This window comes from Lissotriton vulgaris, chromosome 3_1 (genome assembly GCF_964263255.1).
Source record: "Lissotriton vulgaris chromosome 3_1, aLisVul1.2, whole genome shotgun sequence".
NCBI classification, from domain to species: domain Eukaryota; kingdom Metazoa; phylum Chordata; class Amphibia; order Caudata; family Salamandridae; genus Lissotriton; species Lissotriton vulgaris.
The window spans coordinates 1807549254-1807570440 of record NC_141689.1 but is presented as its reverse complement, the minus strand read 5'-3'; the positions used below and the strand labels follow the sequence as shown (position 1 = coordinate 1807570440).

At 44.9% G+C, this 21187-nt stretch overlaps 1 protein-coding gene across 5 annotated transcripts in view; it reads right to left on the bottom strand.

Moving 5' to 3' along the window:
• Positions 1-1240: 1240 nt before the first annotated feature.
• The window catches only part of ANAPC10 (anaphase promoting complex subunit 10), a 497529-nt gene continuing 477582 nt past the window's right edge, over positions 1241-21187 (bottom strand). For all 5 annotated transcript variants that reach the window (XM_086962247.1, XM_086962244.1, XM_086962245.1 and 2 more), the window contains one exon: positions 1241-1376. In XM_086962247.1, the coding sequence (XP_086818373.1) occupies positions 1370-1376 (7 nt within the window). In that variant the 3' untranslated portion in view covers positions 1241-1369. The remainder of the gene's footprint in view (positions 1377-21187) is intronic.

Genomic DNA, 21187 nt, shown 5'->3' with positions numbered 1-21187 from the left:
TTCTTAGGTGTTGGGCTTTTACACTCAGAGGTTTTGTTCCGGGCTTCGCACTCTTTGACAAAGTAACCGCTTTTCCCATAATACATGCAGAGTTTGACATTCTCTTCTCTTTTCCCTTTCTTCAGAGGACAGTGGCCCCCGTATACCATTCACCTGCATGGGTTCTGTTCCATTAAAATGTTTGGGTCCATCGTCATGTGTGTTTCTGGGACGTACCACCAAATATTTCGCTTCCCCCGATTGCGGTCTCCCTTCCCTTCTTGAAGCCTATGGTCTAGCTGGACCATGAGGTCTGTGAGATTGTCATAGGAGGTAGGAAGATTAACCGCTTGGGCCAGGACGTCGTTGAGTTCAATACGGAGACCTTGGTAGAACAAAGAAGCCCTCATTTCCACTGGCCATTCTGTTTCCACCACCAAATGGTTGAAGGTGGTTAAATAAGTTAACAAATCTTGTGAACCCTGTCTTAGGGTAATCAACTCTCGGTCTAGTGAAAGGAGATGTGTCTTTCGGTCAAACAGTTTCCTCATTTCCATGCAGAACCCAGGGAAATCATACAATAATGGGGTCATTAAGTTCGATCAATGGAACTGACCAGCTAGCAGCATTACCGCCCAACTAATAAAGTACAAATGCAGTTTTGGTTTGATGATCAGGAAAGGCGGTTGCCTTGCAAAAGAAATGTAGTCTACGTTGATGTAGAAAAAAGCTAAATTTGTTAGGGTCACCATATAACAGTTCTGGGGCTGCAAGAGGAATCTGTGGAGCATGGATTACCTGGATAGGTTGTGTCTGTGTGTGTGTTACACCTGTTTGAACATTATTAGCTGGAGAAAAAAAGGCGCTTTCCCAGGCAGCTATGATTAGTAGTGAAAGTCCCTGACGTGGCACCAGATGGGAGCAAGGTCCAAAGTTTTAAATGGATTTTTCCACCCTCGGGTTTTCCTTTCCTAGCCAACTCAGCTACCTCTCTACGAACTGACCCCAACTCTTGGCTTTCTGCCCGAGATGCTTTTACTTCTACCTGGAGACTGGTAATGGTTTCTATAACTGTCGTGAGGATCCGGTTAGCATCCATCGGTCGGGCTAGGTAAGTACGTGGGCTAGGCAATCTTTCAGAAGCCAAACACACACGTGCACTAACCTGATGTATCTAGGCCCAGCAGGAGTGAAGAAGACAACAGTCCGACCACTCCCAATTCCGTTCTTCACGAAGATCAGTAAATTGCTCCCTGAGAAGCACGTCAAGGGGAATGGGGGATGGGACAAAATAATAAACGACACACAGCTTGCACGGGTAGCGGACCTCCTTCACCGGTTACTCTTCCTGGAGCTGGTGAATGCAGGGACTGGAAGACCCAGGGAGCGACTAACAACTGTGTGAGAGAAGAACAAGAGAGTATCAGCACGCTTAGCCTCTACCATCCACTCAACAAAAATACAGGAAGTTAGGTGTGGATTAGGTTACACTCATACTTGCATACTTCAGCTGATACGAATAAACCACTTACATAAAAGCTACAAACTGGGTGTTTTGTTAAACAACATGGATGAATAGGAAACGCAGTGAAACTTAAGTCCATAGAGATGAAAGCCTCTCTATTGAAAGTTCCTTCCTGCTTTCCTAGAGCTGCGTCAGATGCAGGTCTATAAACGTGTTAGTAGGTTATAATGCCTTCTCAAGGTTGCATTACCTGTGGTTTGCAAAGGGTTAAGAGTTCGTAAACCAGCTGCGTAACATACGGTTTCAACAATGTTAATAGGTCCTTAACACGTGCTGGCACAGAAACGACTAAAGAGTATTAGCCCTTAAATAACTAGCGTCCCTCAATGGCAGGATTGGAGGTCCGATGGGTGTCCCTCGACAACAGGAGTCCGGTCGGGGAAGTCTTCCTGCAGGTGCTGGATCCGGACGTCAGAAGCGGAGAATGTCTTTCGCTGATAGGCGGATTGCCTAGCAAAGGGTGTGATAGGTGGGAGTGGTTAAATAACCTCCAAAGACCAATGCCGACAAGAACGTAAGCGCGGAGCATGGCCGGATGGGAGATGAAGTTCCCAATCAGTAATGCTAAGTATTGTGACAACGAATAGTGCCGCTTTACCCTAATGTCTGATTGCAGTGTTTGTTTATTCAGAATGTGGCCGACTGTAACTTTTACTCGTACATACAGGGCAATGACGAGCATACTCTTGCTTTAAGACATACATATATACTCAGGTACTATGACCATCAGCAATAAATGCCTGAATATACACTGAACCCTCGATATCCTCCCAGTCATGATCAAGCAGGGATAACCTTAATGACTAAGTGTAATTTCTCCTGCACCAGCTCTGGGAGCGAACAACCCAATGGAACCCTGTGGGTAGAAGGGTGCTTTTCTGTACATGAGTTGTCTGAGCCAGAACTTGGGTACCCATGACCCTCAGCTAGTTCCTTTGAAAATTGTTTTCGTGGGTTACCTGTTGTTTTTTTAATGGAAATAATCCAAATTGTGTGTTAATTGTGATTTGGTTTTATTGTTTAAAAATGTTCTTTATATGTCATGTCTACTGTGTAAATTGTAAAGGGTATTCAATATCTGTCAAGTGAATCTAAGAAATGAAATGAAAAAAGAAAAAAGTGAATAATTAAATTATATAGACCATCTTATTGGTGAGTTTGGTTTCAAGGCTGCTTAAATCGGTGGCAGCCTTTTAAATGGTCAGCTAGATGTTTTGATTATTTTTGCATTTATTGGCCCTATCTAAATGTGTGACTAAGGGCCCCCCCCTTGTATAACTAATCTTTCCAAAAGTGGCATTTTTAAAATGATAATGATAAATTCGACTTTGCAATTAAATAAGTGTGATCATTAGAATTCTAAAGTTACTAAACATGACAGATCTACCTCATTCCAATTGGGAATCACAGCTTATCAGATGTAATAAGAAATCCTTAATGTTAACCTATAGGAGGAGTAGGCCTCATAGTACGGAAAAACAAATTTGGGAGTGTTTTACTGCAAGGACATGTAAAAGTTTCATGTACATGTTCAACCTTTTAATTACACAGCAACCTGCCCTCTGGGAAGTCAAGGGTGACATATCTGTATTAAAAAGAAAGGTTTGGGCATGGAAAAATGTTTATCTTGACAGGTCAAAATTGCAGTTTTAAAACTGCAGACACAGGCTACAATGGCAGGTCTGAGACATGCTTAAAGGGCTACTTAAGTGGGTGGCAATATAAGTTCTGCAGGTCTATTATGTGTAGTATTTAATTTACAGGCACTGTGTTCGGGTGGTACTACTTTACTATGGACTTACAAATACATTGAATAAGCAAAATGGTGATAAGCCAATGTTTGCGTGTAACAAGAGGGAGAGAGAGGACTAGTTAGCTAGTCCGAGTCCCCGAGGGTTTATATGTGATTAAACAAAGTCAGTGTCTTTCTGGTCAGTGCCTGCCTTGTACCTGTTGTCCTGCCGTCGTCCTCCGGTAGACTGGCCATCCCCTTACCGCTTCCCTCCAGGAAGCCTTGGCTAATAATCCAAAGCGTATGCATGAGAAGGGAATCCCCCTCTCACATATAGAAAAACACCTTAGTGAGTGTATCACATAGTCTGTACCACAACACTAAGTCTGTTTTATCACACCACACCTTTTTAAAAAACGGTCCTGAGGAAAGCCAGAATACTCTAAGGCACTGGCTGAAACATGTCGACCATCTGAAGGACGCAGGGGGCAGTAACTCGCCACCCTCACGCGTCCTGTAGCCTTACTTTAACCGCTGGTGACGGCCCAGTTATTAAAATTTAATTTACCCTCAGGTACTGGGACTTCCACCAAGCCGTTTTAAATCACAACTCACCCAACCTCACTGTACTCTCAGCAATATACCAGCTCCGCTGTAATCAGGCATCGTAGCACACCCGGGACATACTAGGTGTCACTGGGTGGACCCGTTGATGAAGCATGCCACCAACTAGGTTTGTGGGTGAGGGCTTCATGAATACACCAACAAGGTGCCCGTGACAGAACTAATTTGAGTACTGTAACACTTTGGTCAACTTAAGATAAGCCAATGTTACCATGTTCTAAGCAGATGCACTTTAGCACTGGTTAGCAGTGGTAAAATGCGCAGAGTCCTGAAAGCCAACAAATAGAGGTTCATAAAACAGGTGGGTGAAGGCAAAAATTCTGGAGATGACCTTGCAGAGGGGGCTAAGTCGAACACAAATTCTCCTTGCTCAGTCCAGAGCCATTAGGATGACGTGGGCCCAGTTGTCCTCAAACGTCTTCAGAACTCAGAGCAGGGGAGGCAGCGGAAGAAAAGGCATTCAAGAGTCCCATGCCCCACTCTATATGGAACACATCTCAGAGAGGAAACTCCAGGGCACAAACGTTTTGATATTGTGGGTTCCTGGTGGCGGCCAAAAGTTATAGTGAGGGTTTTACACAAGGTTCTCCACATTGCTGGAAGATGTCCTATGGCATCTTGTTGAGTAACTGCCATTCGTAATCCCCCACGCCCCATAGGCTGAGCTCGTCCACTCTTGTGTTCTAAATGTATAACCTGGTGGTTTACAACCAGGAAAATGCCTTGGAAACTCTAGCCAGCTCTAGAGGCGAAGTGCCTCCGTACAGGACCCAGGATCCTACCATGCCCCGCTTGTTGCAATTCCTCATGGCAGTGGTGCTGTGTAAACCTTAACCAGCCTCTGTTTGATGGATGGTAGGATCATTTTCAGCACCAGGAGAATTGCTCATCACCCAAACAGGGACCTCTGATCGCCACCTCTCCCAGATGACCTATTCATCTCAGCAGTGAAGTATATGTCCCCACTGTCCGCTCTGGGTAGGGCAGGGATAGGAATCTGTTGCAGTTACAATTGTGGTTGAGCTAAAACTGCAGGTATTTTGCAGTCTTCTGCAGAATCTAGATGGAATCCAACTGTTTCTCCTGGTGCTGGGCTCACAGAAGCTTCAGGTTCCACTGTAGAACGTGCATATGCCATCTGGTATATTTGATGAGCAGGATGCAGGGTGTCAACGGGTCCAGAAGTCGCAGACCTACCCTCATAAAGACCTGGGACTGAAGCCTTAATATAGGGATCATAGTCCAGATGTCCTGGGCTCATTGTGGTGGAAGGAAAGCATTAAACTGCACCGTAATCAAGATGGCTCCAATAAAAGGGATCCTCAGCTAAGTTAGATGAGACTTTGGCACATTGATAGTGAACCCCACCAATGCCATCATCTGAAGGTAGTCTATGACTAACTGTGGCGAGCTCGCTTTCGATAGCCAGTTATAGAGGTAGGGAAAAACTGGAATCCCCAACCTCCGAAGATGTGCTGCACCACCACCATCACTTTTGTAAACATCCAATGAGCACCAGTGAAACTGATGGGAAGCATGGCAAATTAAAAATGCTGCTGACCCACCTTGAACAGCTAGTAGCGTCTGTGGGACTGCATGATAGGTAGATAGAAGGAGGCGTCATGCAGGTCTTTTCTCAACAAGGCGTTCAGAGGGAGGAGACCTATAATGGGACGAGGACCTCTGTCCCCCTTCAGCACGAGCAAATAGCGAGTAAAAGCTGGTTCCTTTTTCTTAGGCCAGGACCCTTTCCATGGCTCCTTTGGCAAAAAGAGCTTGCACAAGATGAAGTGCTGCTACTTTAAAAGATGCTATGATGTAAATGGAGGGTGTGGCAGGTCAAAATTAAATGGTTAGGCGCAGCCTCGATGAACGGTCTGAAGGACCCACTAGTTGGATGTTATATTTTGCCTCACTTGGAGGAAATGTCTGATTCTGCCCCCCAACAGGTTGGTGGTGTGCCACTAAGGGAAAACTAAATCATGTTGGAGCTTGAGACATAGGGGTGGGGAACTGGGAAGCTCACTGCCCCGGAACCTACCTGTTGTCTTCTTGATTCCCAGTTCTGACCTAGGGCTGGGGGCCTGTGCTGTAGGAGCAGTGGGCCCCGACGCTGCCCATATGCCAACCCTCTGGAGAAACCCAGAAAAAGTAAAAACTGTTGAGACAATGTGAGGGCGTGGAATGGCCCAAGGAACACGCTGGGGCTCAGCTCTCCTTAAATCACTTCAGACCAGAAGCAGCTTTCTCGACAAACGGGCCAGAGCCATCAAATTGCATATCTGTAAGGGATGTCTGGAAATCTCCTGTGTAGCCCACAGACCTCAAACAAGAATGTTAATGGAGCAAGATGCTAGTGCTGTGTGCCTGGCCCAAGTAATCAGTAGTGTCAAATCCAGACTGTATAATGTATTTGGCCTCATCCTGGCCATCTAGCATAGTTTGAGCCGGAGAGGCCTGTAAGACATCAGAGACTGCCACAAGATCTTGCCGAACATGTCTCAAAGGGTATATGTGCAATGACCAAGCAAACAATAGGTGTTGGCCGACCTCAAGGTAAGGGTGGTCGTCAAGAACATATGTTTTCCAAATGGCTTAATCCTCTTTGATTCTCTGTCTGGTTGAGTCAGAATCAGAATTCTCTTTATTCTGGTAATTTCATCAGAAAAGCATTTGGGTTCACTTTGCTGGTGGAGGCCTGGACCATGAGACTCTTGAGAGTAGGATTTTGCTTCAGAAATATTGGGCTCCCTGCCGTCTATCTATAGTGTCTAGCAACCTGCATGTTCACTGGAGGACAAGAAAATGGTTTTGCCCACGTGCCCAGTAGCACATCCAGGATGGCTTCATTCAAAGGTAAAAGAGGTTCAGAGGAAGCCTGCATAGTCTTTGTGAGAACATTAGTTTTGAATTCCATGGAGGGGAGCTGTAGATCAAGGACATTAGCTGCATGCCTTGTCACAACAGCAAAGGATGTACTCTCTTCTGTAGGTGAACCAGGGGGACTAGAGGGGTTACCAAATGTCCAACCAATTGGCCCCTTGTAGGTGCATGTACAAATTGTTGTCATTACAATAGAAAGGGGAAAGTCAGCCCGATCATCTCCACTGTCATTTCCAAAAGGCTGACTGATAGCCAAAAAGTTAAAGGAGTACCTAGGAGTGGCTCTGTGGTAAAGGCAATGTTTTATCAAAGTCAGACTGAATGTGGAGAGGGGCATTAAAGTGGTTTCATGACACAGCCTCAGACAAGGTCGGGATGAGTTTGGTTCAGAATCTGGTACCACTTTAGGTGGAAAATCCTCCTCCGACTAGGGTTGCATCAGGACCGGCATCAATATCGAAGGGACTGGTGCAGATTTTGGTATCGGAATATATGTATGTATATTGTATTTTAATACTGGGAACTTAGCCAAAAGGCAGAAGAGACCTCTACATAATAAAAGGCAAGCTTAAAGTCAGTGAGAAATAAAAGAGGAAGCTCAGATGCCTGTGGTTAATACATTGTTGAGTAGTGTTCTTTGAAGAGGTGAGTTTTCAACTCTTTTCTAAATTGGAGCCGATTTGGAGCTGTCCTGATGGCTGTATGAATATTTTTCCAGATCAGGTGTGCATTAAAGGAAAAGTTATGCTGTCTTGATTGTTTATTTTTACTATTCTTAGTCTGCAGTCTGATGGTGCTCTGTCTGAGGGTGTGCCAATAACCACTAGAGATGATGAACTTGCCTGCAAAATAAGTGGGGGCCCTGGTTCTGATGGCTTTGTAAATGAAGCAGATGGTTTCGAAAATGGTGTTGGCTGGCAAAGGGTACCAATGGAGCTCCATCTGGGTGGGGTCATGTGATATTTTACCACGTACTGCAGCATGTAGAATGCACGTTATGGGCTCCAGTGTTGAGTCTGAGAAGCCATGGAGTAGGGCATTGCCAGTATCCAGATCAAAGAGTACAAGGGCTTGAACAACTCAAAAGCCCCTTTCTGGGAAAAAAATAGTTTGACTTTCTTTAGAAGTGAGAGCTGGTACTAGGGCATCTTAGTTTTTAAGGTAATATGTTCCTTTGGGGAGAGGTTGGTGGCAAGGGTGAATCCAAGTTATTGGGTTTGTGAGGAGCACTCCGTTGTACTCAAAGTTGTGTCGTTAATCAACTGGTGCTTGTGATTATTAAGGATAGTCACTCCTTAGTTTTATGGTTAGTTATGATGGGTATACTGACCCATCTAATCACGCACTGTTCACACGATGCTCCGCACCTTAAGTTGGTTTATTCACTTGTGATTTCACATTCAGTATTCAATTTGTTATTAACCTTTTTTCAATATATTCGAAATTCAAACAATAGTCATCATCAAAAGTTACATTTGAACCGAAAACATTATTTTCAATAATTCATTGATATCTCAATACATCATTATTACATTATTACATAATCACAAGGTTTGTTTCAAGCCCAATGCATTTCGGCACCTGATTAGTGCCTTCATCAGGGGCGAACCTGAAAAAAATAAAATTGCAAGAGAATAAATGTCTGTGTCTGTTTTCGTCCATGGGAGCATGTGTGTGCATTTAGTGATTGTTTCATACCTGATTATGTTGACCTGTATGCAAAATATAACCTCGTATGTACCACGAAAGCAGCTATTTATCTGTTGACAAAAATATAAAGAAACACTCTTGTAACTGTCAATTATAACGCGTAACAACTAATCGTTATCATTATGCTCACAAAAAGAAACACCTTGTCAAAGCCTACCTTACTCCAATTCAAAAGTCAAACCACTGTAAAAACAAGATAAACGTTTTTAGAGAACGTTGCTACGTTGATGTATTAATCTTAACACATCATTAAATAAATGGCATACCTTGTTCGTTTGTTGTCTCTCTAAACTGAAAAAATGCAGAGAAAAGTCGTATCAATGTATTGGAATCTCGATACGAGAAATCATCAACAAAATACAACTAACTGCTAATCGTACATCTTATGCACGTTCGTTGCGCGTTGTAAGAAAAACCGCTGTCCCGACTCAAACGCTACCGGTCTTTATCCTGGGCCGCCATGCGTTTGTGTTTTAAACACCCGTCATGGTGTTTTGGAAAATAAACAAAGGTCTCTATACACAAGGACTATTCCTTTACTAAGGATTCAGAAAAGGGGGTGGTGATGAACAGAGTGTCTGAATTAAGCAGACCACTCTTACCCAGTCCAAAGATCAGGGCTTGATCCATCACCGTTATTTAGCTCACTGCACCATCCCAGCTCAGAACCTGGCTATATGCAAATCAGTCTGTTCCTGGCCCAGTGCATCATGGGAACAGGGCAGACTAAACTACCAAGCCAATTCTTCACCAGAAAGGAGACAAGCTTCCGGGGACCGGTTTCTGGCATTTCAGCCGTCGTCGGCCCGGCTTGCTTGAATCCCGATGGTGCAGTGAGCAAGAGACTCATGTCTGAGTATACCCTGCCACACCTATAGTGGCCAAAAACGATTCAGAAAAGGGGGTGGTGATGAACAGAGTGTCTGAATTAAGCAGACCACTCTTACCCAGTCCAAAGATCAGGGCTTGATCCATCACCATTATTTAGCTCACTGCACCATCCCAGCTCAGAACCTGGCTATATGCAAATCAGTCTGTCCCTGGCCCAGTGCATCATGGGAACAGGGCAGACTAAACTACCAAGCCAATTCTTCACCAGAAAGGAGACAAGCTTCCGGGGACCGGTTTCTGGCATTTCAGCCGTTGTCGCCCCGGCTTGCTTGAATCCTGATGGTGCAGTGAGCAAGGGACTCATGTCTGAGTATACCCTGCCACACCTATAGTGGCCAAAAACGATTCAGAAAAGGGGGTGGTGATGAACAGAGTGTCTGAATTAAGCAGACCACTCTTACCCAGTCCAAGAGTTTAGAGAACGTTGCTACGTTGATGTATTAATCTTAACACATCATTAAATAAATGGCATACCTTGTTCGCTTGTTGTCTCTCTAACCCGAAAAAATGCAGAGAAAAGTCGTATCAATGTATTGGAATCTCGATACGAGAAATCATCAACAAAATACAACTAACTGCTAATCGTACCTCTTATGCACGTTCGTTGCGCGTTGTAAGAAAAACCGCTGTCCCGACTCAAACGCTACCGGTCTTTAACCTGGGCCGCCATGCGTTCGTGTTTTAAACACCCGTCATGGTGTTTTGGAAAATAAACAAAGGACTCTATACACAAGGACTATTCCTTTACTAAGGTCACCATCTTTGCATGGTGAAATCATGTAAACAATGCCGTATTATTGCTTCGGTTGCGTGTTATGAACTCGAAGCTATATATAATAAGTTGCTAGTTTCTTGCGATGAACTAATAACAGTACCTGACTACGCCGGTTGTCCATCAAATCTATCCTACTGTTTTAACACCCGTCATGGTGTTTTGAAAAATAACCAAAGAACTCAATACACAAAGAATATTCCTTTACTAAAAGGAGCCATCTTTGCATGGCGAAATCTTATAAACAATACTATAATTCTGCTTCGGTTGCTTATCTTAATTACTCAAAGCTGTATATCGTAAGTTACTAGTTACTTGCGTTATACTAATAACAATGCCATACTGCACCGGTCGTCCATCAAATCAATCCTACTGTTCTTACTAGTTGCACGTGACTAGAGATAACCATGTCTCGGATATAATAGCTATTCAAAACAGTCCTCATGAGGTGATTTCGTGACATGCTGGCTGTGTTGTGATACATGTGTTATACCAAATTGGTCATCTGAGGGACACCCGACCATAACCTGCTAGATACACAATTTTTAATACTGCCATTGTATACATAGTTTATGATGATGAACTTAAATATCACTCATGTTAATTGTGGCTGTCCTAATGTTTTGCCGTGTAAGTTGTTAAACGCGCTGTTGCTTTGATTATTCTTACTAATCTACTACAAGAAACATGATAAATCATATTTATCATTGAGCCCGATTGGAGACATCGTGTTAAGGTACTTGATCCAATATATTTCCCGTTGCAGCAATCTTTGGTGATTGTCAATGCCTGACTTAATTGGTAGTTGTTCAATAACGAAGAACTGTAGTTGGGAAATAGTGTGTTTTGCTTCTCTCCAATGATAAGCCAGTGGTGAGGTTAAATTCTCACTCGTATCCTGCTCTTGTGCTCCGTAATTCTTGTTTTTACCTTCCGTTGCGTCTTTCCAACGTACATTCTGCCACCAGTGAATCCAAGTCATTTGGCATTCAGGCATTCAGTGACAGTTGGGGTTTGAAGCCATCAAGGCTCATGTCATTGATGCAGATTTCTACTGTCCCTTGTTGGGGCTTCTTGGCAAATAATTGGAATTCTGTCTTGGTTGGAATGACCTTTAGGCCCGGATGATGTGCAAGCGGTGTTTTGGGCATAGATGTCCGAAGTAGAGGAGACTTTCAAACAAAGTTGATATCATCAGCATATTAGTGAATCTTAATGCAGTTATCTGTGAGTAGAGCACCAAGCACTCCATGTTAAGGTTGAAGATGACAGAAAAGAGTATGGAGCCTTGGGGACTGCACATGTGATAGGGATCTTTTCTGACCTGGAGATGCACATGTGAAAAGCTAGGCGGAGAACCAGTGGACATTGCCAGTGAATTCTATTTTCGACTCGAGGGTGTATATTAGGGTAGGAGGGTCGAATATGCTGAAAGTAGCTGAGAGGTCCAGCAATAACAGGAGGCTGGGGTCACCTTCATTTGTGGTCAAGAAGGCATCATCTACGATGTCTATGCTCACCCCTATGCTTCCAGAACGTGATGGTAACCCACACTGCCGACAGTGCACGCTGGACTGATGTGGCCGGTGTGACATTTGATTGTGTCTGGCTCCTCTAATTCCAATTTTAAGAGCTGAAGTGTTCCTCCACGCACTTCACAGAGAGCTCGGATGGTTAACCTCTCATCCGAGTGAACAATTTGTTTTCCCTTTTTTATTCATTCTTCCCATTGTGGTGTCATCCGTGAGTGACTGCTTCTCTGGAGACCATTATAGACCTCTAGAACTCGGGTCCCAACTACATCCACATTGTCCTGAAGATAACGCCACATTTCAAACTAGTTCAAAGATAGTCGACCACACAGCACACTAAAAGTTACAGGCTGAAATGAATTGCCATTTAAACATTTCACTTTATGTGTGATTCAAGAAACACATACTCGAAAGATGTTGGTTGTATAAATATGAACTGATCATTTGTATGTGTTTTTTCCACACCGGGACACTGAGCACTCTTGTTCTTTGCATTTTGACCACATTATGTATCTCTGTACTTGCCAATTGTAAATAGATCTTGTACAGTGATGTGATATGACAGCGTACACAGTGAAAATTTTTAAATCACTTATAGAGCTGAAGTGGTTAGTCTCTTAAATTGTTTCTTTATCTTTTTCACATTGAATGGCTGCTCAGAATATTATTTTGCGGATTTAAAAAAAACTACTTGTATGAAAACCAGTTTTAGGTTTATGACTGTGCTGCAGCGTGATCTGAAACCACACTGGTAGTCATGCAGGAGTTGAACAAAGTCTGCTTTTTAAATGATCTTGGTGATGGAACAGTAGGTGAGTGAAGGGTTGATAGTTGGGTCATATGGGTCTAGTGCAGGTTTCTGTAGGAGTAGGAGAAGCTTACCAGTCTTAAGAGATTTTGGGAAGATGCCTTGAGTGAGGGAGGTATTGACAGTGGGAAGTGGGAATAAGAGAGCATACTCCGAGAGAACTTTGTTGAAGGAATATATGACATCATCTTCATAAGAAGTGGCTTTGATGGGCATGAGTATGTCCACAAGATCTGGGAGAGGTAAGGCTTTGATGGCTGACCTTTGCAGGATTCTACAGGAAGGGCTGGGTGTGAAACACGAAGTAGGCTTTGTATCGTCACTGTGCAGTCTGACTTTTGAATTTTTTCACTGAAGAAGCCAATGGCATTACACTATTCTGTGGAGTGAGTAATAGGTGGGTCTGGCAGGAAGTTGCTGCACTGCTTGATTGTCTTGAACAGCATTCCGCTTCTGTTGGTGGCTTCATGGATGGTGGCTGTTAGACCTGTCAGCCTTAGTGTGGTCTTTCCCTAAACGTTTTGCTAACTTACCTCCTCATTTTGCTGATTCTTTTTGTTGGCCTTTGGACTCTGCGCACTTTACCACTGCTGACCAGTGCTAAAGTGCATGTGCTTCTCCCCTAAACATTGGGGCATTGGTGTATTCAAAATTGGCAAATTTAATTTACTTGTAAGTGCCTTATAAAGTGATACACCATACACCCAGGGCATGTACATTAAATGCTATTAGTGGTCCTGTAGCACTGATTGTGCCACCCACACAAGCAGTTTTACAGCCACTTCAACTTACATTTAAAGTCCTTTGCCAAGCCTTAAACTCCCTTTTTATTATATGTAAGTCCCCCCTAAGGTAGGCCCTGGGTAGCCCATGAGGCAGGATGCTGTATAAGTAAAAAGTATGACATGCACTTTTAAATGTTGCATTTCCTGGTAGGGAAAAACAACTACATGTGTTTTTCATTACTGTGAGGCCTACTCGGCTCATAGGTTAACATTGGAAAATCCTCAATACCCTATTAAGCTGTAATTCCTGATTAGAAAGGAGTAGTTCTATCATGTTGAATAGTTTTGTAATGTAATGATAAATTCTCTTTACTGGTAAAGCTGAATTTACCATTACTATTTTAGAAATGCCACATTTAGAAAGTGGGCATTACTCTGCTCTTACAGCTCCGTGTGCCTGCAGCCTGTCTCCAATTCACGTCTTGGGTGGGTGACAGCTACACTTTGTGAATTCCTTCTAGACATCCACAAACACTGAAAGGTTAGGTGTGTCTAAATACTCTTCTACATTCTGATGGTTCTTCCTGGGCAGGAAGGGAGGGGCTGATACACCTGAATAGGCAGTGCCCTGTCCCAACATGAAGGGTGTATTACCCCCTACTGATAGTCTGGAGCCAGGGCTGGGAAGAAATGACCTTTGTGCACTTCAGAGACCCATTGTTGAAGTCACCACCAATTCAAAGGCACAACTGGATACAAGTACAAGGTCTCTGAACCCACCAAATCAGACACTACTGGACCCTTGAAGAACTCTGTCAAGAGGAAGGACTGCTGTGATGCTACAAAGACTGCCACTCTGGAAGACCTGTTTGTATGCTCTGTTGTGCTGCCCTGCTAACCATTGCCCAGCTGAGGAAAAGGAACAAACCCATCTCACTTGAACCCAGAGTGACTCCAAGGGCATGCTGGCTATGCGCCTGTTTTGAAATCTCAGGGACATCAAAGACTTCCTACAGTCCTGCAATAGCACCTGGACTCTGCCATCTATGAGTCCTGCCCTGCCAAGTGCTGCCAATCCAGTCCTGGGCCCTAGGAAATGAGGTCTTCTCTGCTGCAAATCTCGCCACCAGCGCATCATTGCCGTTGCACTGATTGACCCTGCTCATTCTAACGAACGACTATGTATCACTTGTCTTTAGCGCTGCTCAATGCGGAATATTACCTGAGTGTACAGCTCAACGACGACGTATTGCCCATCTCCAGTGCTGCTCGACTACGAGGCTTTCCCCAAGTGCGTAGCTGGATGACGATGCATCACCTACGAATCCCATGAATCCACGGCAATACATTGCCTCACTACTCCTCACATCTCGTCCTCTGCGTTGACGCAGCCCCATCCAAAGGTACTGTTTTCAGCGGGCCAAGGCTGGTCCCTTTATCTAGCCCGCGCTCCACGGCCTGTACTTTTGGATTCATCCCTGTCAAGTGGGACCAGATATCTTCGGTTGGCGCTTTAAGACTAAGATATATATTTTCAAAATAGTCTAGAAATTACTAACTCTGGTTCTACTTATTGAATTTTTGTTGTTTTAGTCTTGTTTTATTCATAAAATTGTCTTTTTTCTAACCTAGTGTGGAGTCTTTTTGTGGTGTTTTTGTTGTGTTACTGTGTGAGTTGCACAAATGCTTTATACATTGCCTCTTAAGAGAAGCCTATTTGCTCTGTGCCAAGCTATCAGAGGGTGGGCACAGGTTTTCTTTTAGTATGTATATAGCTTACCCTGCTTAGAGTTGTGATTCCAATTTGGACAGGATGCATACCTATGCCAACTAGAAACCCAATTTCTAACAGTGATGGTAGAGTACTTTGCTTTGGCTGATGTGATGAGCTGTCTGCGTGTTGCGCAAAGGATCCTCTGTATTACTCCGAAGTTCTGTTGCCCTTCCATTTACTTTCCTGTCTGTGAATGAATAATTTATTGTCAGCAAGGTCTTTAGAATACCATGCTGCTGGAGGTAATAGCGTGTTCTTGCATGCTGTAATTGGGCAGAGAAAAGAACACAAGGAGCTCAAAGGACTAACATTAAATAAGTGACACCATATTTGGAAAGAAGAATGCATTTCTGAAGCACCAACCCTGGAAACACAAGACGATGGAAGGAATGCTGAACATTTTCAACCACTCACCCCAAGTCAAGAGATCTGGGTTTAATGCCTTGTACTTTTGTTCATTATTCCACCGCAGTCTGGCCCCAGCCATATGCAAATCAGTCTTGACCCTGCTCTTCATGGAAAAGTCAAGCCAAACTGCCAAGTAAGGTCCTCCATGGACGGGATACAAGAGTCCTGGGACTGGTTTCGGGGTATCACCCCTTGTCAGCCAGGCTACCTTGAATCCATAGGCACAGTGAACAAGGGACCCACATCTGAACATACCCTTTGCATTCCGTCCATCATCTGTTCTTTTTGCTTGAAGCACCAACCCGTTAGGGTAAAAGTGGGCTTGACGGCATGCCTGTAGTTCACAGGTGCAACACACACACACGTTATGACAAGAGAAATACAGTCTTCAATCAATCAATCAATTAGTATTTGTAGAGCGCAGTTAGTCCCATGCGAGGGTATGTAGGTGGTAAGTTCTCGCTGGGATCAGTTGAAGAGCCAGGTCTTGAGGTCGCTTCTGAATTCTGGGAGAGACGATCATGTTCGGAGGTGCGGGGGGAGGTCGTTCCAGTACTTGGTGATGAGGGAGTAGAAAGATCGTCTTCCTCTGTAAATCAGTGGATGTGTTGAATGTGTGAGAGTGCGAGTGAGGCGGAGCGTAGGTGTCACGATAGTTTAGACAGTGGTTGACATACGCAGGTCCTTAGTCTTGGAGGGCCTTGTAGGCATGTATCAGCATCTTGAATTGCCATCTTTTCTGGATAGGGAGCCTGTGGAGGTTCCAGAGGTGGGGGTGATGTGAGTTCAGTTGGGGAGGTCGAGGAGGAGTGTGGCAGCTGAGTTCTGTATCGTCTGGTGTCACTTCAGGAGTTAGGTGGTGATTCCTGCGTAGAGCGCGTTGCCGTAGTCCAGCCAGTTAGTGACTAGGGCTTGAGTGACAGTTTTCCTGGTGCTGACAGGGAGCCATTTGAAGATCTTTGGGAGCATGCCGAGGGTGTGAAAGCAGGAGGAGGACACTGCGCTGATGTGGTATTTCTTGGTGAGTTTGCTGTCCAGGATGATGCCAAGGTTTCGGGCACGTTCTGTCGGTGTGTGGCCCAATTTGGAGGGCCACCAGCTGTTGTTTCACAGGAGGTGTCGATCCCAAAAATCAGCACTTCCGTCTTGTCCATGTTGAACTTCAGGCAGTCGTCAACACTAGTCATGCAGCTGTGGAAGTTGGTCCTAGTGGTGGAGGGGGTCTGCTGATAGCTAGAGAATGAGTTGGGAGTCGTCTGCGTAGGATACGATGTTGCGGCCATGGGTTCTGATGATGTCGGTCATGTAAGTGTTGAACAAGGTGGGACTGAGGGATGAACCTTCAGAGACAGTGCTGGTAGTGCTCTTGAATTGCTTAGTGAAGGGTGGTATGCAGATTTTGAGGGTTCGTCCTGTGAGATAGGATGCGATCAATTTGAGGGCGTCTCTCTGGATCCCAATGTGGTAGAGTCTCTTGATGAGTGTGTGGTGGGATACTGTATCGAACACTGCTGAGAGGTCGAAGAGGATCAGGCCCGCTGTTTCACCCTGGTGGGTTTCTGATGTCATCTGTGGCAGCAATCCGTGTGCTCTCGGTGCTCTGGTTGGTGTGGAAACCAGATTGGGAGGTGTCCAGCAGGTTTTTTCTCTCTAGGTGTTCAGTGAGTTGGAGGTTGGTGGCCTTCTCAAAGACTTTGGTGGGGAAGGGGATCAGAGAGAAGCGATGGATGTTATTGGGTTTGCTAGGGTCTGCTGAGGTTTTCTTGAGGAGCAGTCCGACATCTGCATGTTTCCATCCGTTGGGGAAGGTGGCTGTGGTGATGGATGCATTGACAATGAAGATTAGTTTGCAACTGATTTTCTTGCTTCTGAGGTTGAAGCAGTGGTGGGGACAGAGGTCTGGATGCTCCAGAGTGGATGCAGTTCTTGATGGCTGTGATTCTCTGTGTGGTGATCTGTTCCTATGCAGTGAGCGGGTGGTTGTGGCTGGAATTGGTTTGTGTGAGGAGGTTGTAGAGGTCGGTGGGTTGGGGTTTGAAAGTCACTGTAGATGGTGGATATCTAGTTGTGGAAATAGACCGCCAAGGTGTTGCAGAGTTCCTGGGAAGGGGAGATAGTGTTCTGGTGGCTGGCAGGTAGGAGAACTCTGTTGGTGCTGAAACGTTCCTTTGCTATGGTTGGAGCTTGCTTTGATATGGTCTGCTAGGGCACTTCATTTTGTGTCTTTTGGGGGGTTTCTAAATGACATGAAAAGAGACAGGGTCGGAGGCATCTCTGTTGGTACGCTATCTTCCTTCTAACTGTTCGCAGTTGCATTTCTTTGTACTGAGTTCTGGTGTATACCAACTGGCTTCTTTGGTGGATGTGCTGACTCTTAGCTGGCTTGATGGAGGTGACTCTGCCGCCATATTTGGTGATCCAGGCAGAAAAATTCTGGATGGCCTGTTCAAAGTTGGTTGCGGAGTGGTGCTGGGTGTTGAGGGCGTCCTTCCATTGAGACCCTGTCACTTTCTTCCAGCTACGGTGTGATGAGCTGGGGGGCCAGGGGGTAGGGCACAGGGATCCTGCAATGGTGAAGTGGACGATGGTGTGGTCGGTTCAATTGAGTTAGGTGACATTACTGTACTTTACTCTTTCTCTGGCAGTGAAGATCGGGTCGCACATGTGTCCTGCGCTACGTGTGGGGTTGATGACCAGTTGGGTGAGGATGAAGTTGCTCATGCTTTCCAGGAGGTTGGTGCAGTCTGCATCTTTGGGGTCGTCGAGGTGGAAGTTGAAGTCAACGAGGAAGATTTAGTGCTTGAAGTGAATGGCGATCAATTGGGAGATGGCATTGCAAAAGCCGGGCGTGGTCCTACGGGTCTGTAGGCGAGGGTGCCTCTGTTGGTAGTTTTGCGATCGGATTAGGAAGTTGAGATGCTCCATGACCAGTGTGGTGTCATCTTCGGTGGTGGTGCAACTGAAGATTTCCTTGTGGATGACGGTGATGCTTCGTCCGTGTTTGCTGGTATGGTCGCAGTGTACCATATTGTAGCCAATGGAGGTTGCAGTGGCTATGTCGGGTGGAGGAAAGGTTGAGCCAGGTCTCTGTGAAGAACATAAAGTCACGGGTCAAAGTAGTGATGGTGTCCCAGACTTCTGTGGCGTGGTTGCGGAGTGATCGGATGTTTAGCAGGAAGCAGTGTAATAGTTACGGGGGTCGTAGTCGGTGAGATGGGTGTGATGAGAGTTTCCATGAGGTCTGGAGATCCTGAGTTGCAGGCGAAGAGGCAGCAGTGGCAAGTAAACAGTCCGGTTGTAAGTTGAGAAGATGCGATGCGGCAATTGTTGTGGTGTCTGGGGTACAGGGCTCGGAGCTCTGTCGCGTTGTATCTATGCATCTGAGTTATACAGGAAAAGCCCACAACATCTTTTAACCAATGTAGCTTCTATTCCCCACGTTATTATTTTACCAATCATTTTTCAACATTCCTACCCTCTAAGGTACAAATATAATAATTTGCATCTTATCTGTGCCTCAAAACATGCTCTCACTATTCCATTAGCCTAATTTCGAATACATGTGTTATAATCTTCTTCAGTTACACCCTGTTTGTAACTAACTTATTAGCACTCCTCGCTTCCAGAGTTGTGATTCTCTTATGTGCCTTCAAGGCAGATCATCTAGAGTTGGAGCAGCAGCCTTCCGTGCCATCTCATAACTATGGTATAAACTCCAGAAGTTCTTATGGCGACTCAGGGGGAGAGCAGTTCGCTCTATAACTCGGTTTGTGTATTGCAGTACATCAGATCATTTTCCCAGTTAGCCATTTTGGGAGTCGAGCCCCTTGACCAATTAATCGCCACTCGGCGCTTCGCCAGTAGTAGCCCCATATCCACCAGCCTTCTTACCTCCTTGAGTAGTCGCTTTGAGTTCCCTAAAAATGCCAGCATGGGATCCAAGGTCAGCTCCATATTGATTACAGCACCTATTTTCCAAAATATTTGTTCCCAGATTCCGCAATCCCCGGGCATAACCAGGCTAAATGCATAAACACCGCTGGTGACATTCCACATTGGTCACAGCTCGCTGTGTCTCTTAAGCCATAAAGGTGCAACCATTCTGGAGTATAATATACTTTATTTAGAAATTTGAACTGAATTAATCTGTGTCTCCCATTTAATAATATTCGCTTCATGTTTTCACAACTGTATTTCCACATATCGTCTATTTGCAAACCCAGGTCACCCTACCTCTCCAATCTGGCTTTGGTGTAGAAGTTTTTCTGATATCCTATTGTGATGTGATGTATATTTTTGAGATCATCTTAGCTTGGGAGTCTGAGCGCAGTACATATGTTAGGGCAGCAACTTCCAGCGGCTCCAGTAATTCATCCCCTACCTGTTCTTGCCGCGCATGTCGTACCCTATGATGGTGATATTCCACCAGCCGTGTGCCTGCGTGCCCCTGTGCTCCAATCTCTGACCATTTACTTAGTCTTCCATCTATAAACAAGTCTCCCATCTCCTGAATGCCTACCGATCTGAGGGCATTTACCACTGCTGGATCCTCTAGATATTGTGATAGGGGCAGTCACTACGTCTCCAAATCTCACTCTGACAGAAGGCCTATTATATAGGACACCCACTAGTTGCAAAAAGATTTCCCTGAGGCCCATTCTGCATAACACTAGAGTCATAAAGGCCCACTCTACCGAATCAAATACCTTCTCTATATCTAAAAAGACAGCGACCGCCTTGGTTTCTGGTCTAGAATGTTGTATGACTCTGAATACCGTCCTTAAATAATACGTCAGATTTCTACCTGGCACAAAGCAAGCCTGTTCTGGTTTCACCAACAGCGATACAAAAGGGGCCATGCGGTTAGCTGGTATCTTGGCATACAGTTTTGTAACTACATTGAGTAGGGAGAGTGGCCTGTATGAAGCACAGTCGTCAGGGGTCTTACCGGTTTTAAAATTGCTATAATCAATGCCTCTCTCATTGACTGGGGCATCTGACCCCTCCTCGCTCATCTCTTCAAAGAGCATCTTTAAATGCCAAATAAGCTGCTATGCGAACGTCTTGCAAAACGTAACTGTCAGTCCATCCTGCCCTGAGGCACTACCTGCTCTTGTCCATGTAAGCGCCGCCAGTATCTTGTCTGTATCTAAGGGTCTCATTAAATACTCCCTATGTGCATCTTCTAGCCATGGAATCTTTATGTATTTTAAATATTTAAGTATTTCTTCTTCTCCAGTGTGTGTTCTAGAACTATATAGCTGTGAGTAGTACTGGCTGAATCCGTTAGCTACTTCAGTCGGATCACTCAGTTTTACCCCTTCCTCTGTGATTATCCCCATCACTCCTGTCAAATCACACCTACTCTTTAGTAGTGATGCCAGTAACGCGCCTGGCCAGTCACTCTCGCCATAAATCCGCGCTCTAGCATATTTCCCCATATGTTTCACTTCGTCATCTGCTGCTTCGTGATATTCGTTCAGTGCAGTCCTCAGTTCCTCGCGGGTGTCCTCCACCTCGCCCTCTAATATCCTTCCTTCTAACTCTTCCAAGTGGCATTCTAGGGTACCCAGGCAACCTCTAATTGCTCTGAGCACTTCCAAGTGCTTAGCCATTGTCATCCCTCGTATATACACCTTAAAGGTTTCTCATAGTGTTGAGAACTTATCCACTGAGCCAATATTTATTTCAAAGAAATCGTATATGGCCTCTGCCAATTCAGCCTTAAATTCGGTGTCAAGTAATGAATACGGCGGGACTCTCCAAGTGCATGGTGCAACTCTCTTCTGGGGGCCTTCTATGGTCAAACTTATCATAGAGTGAT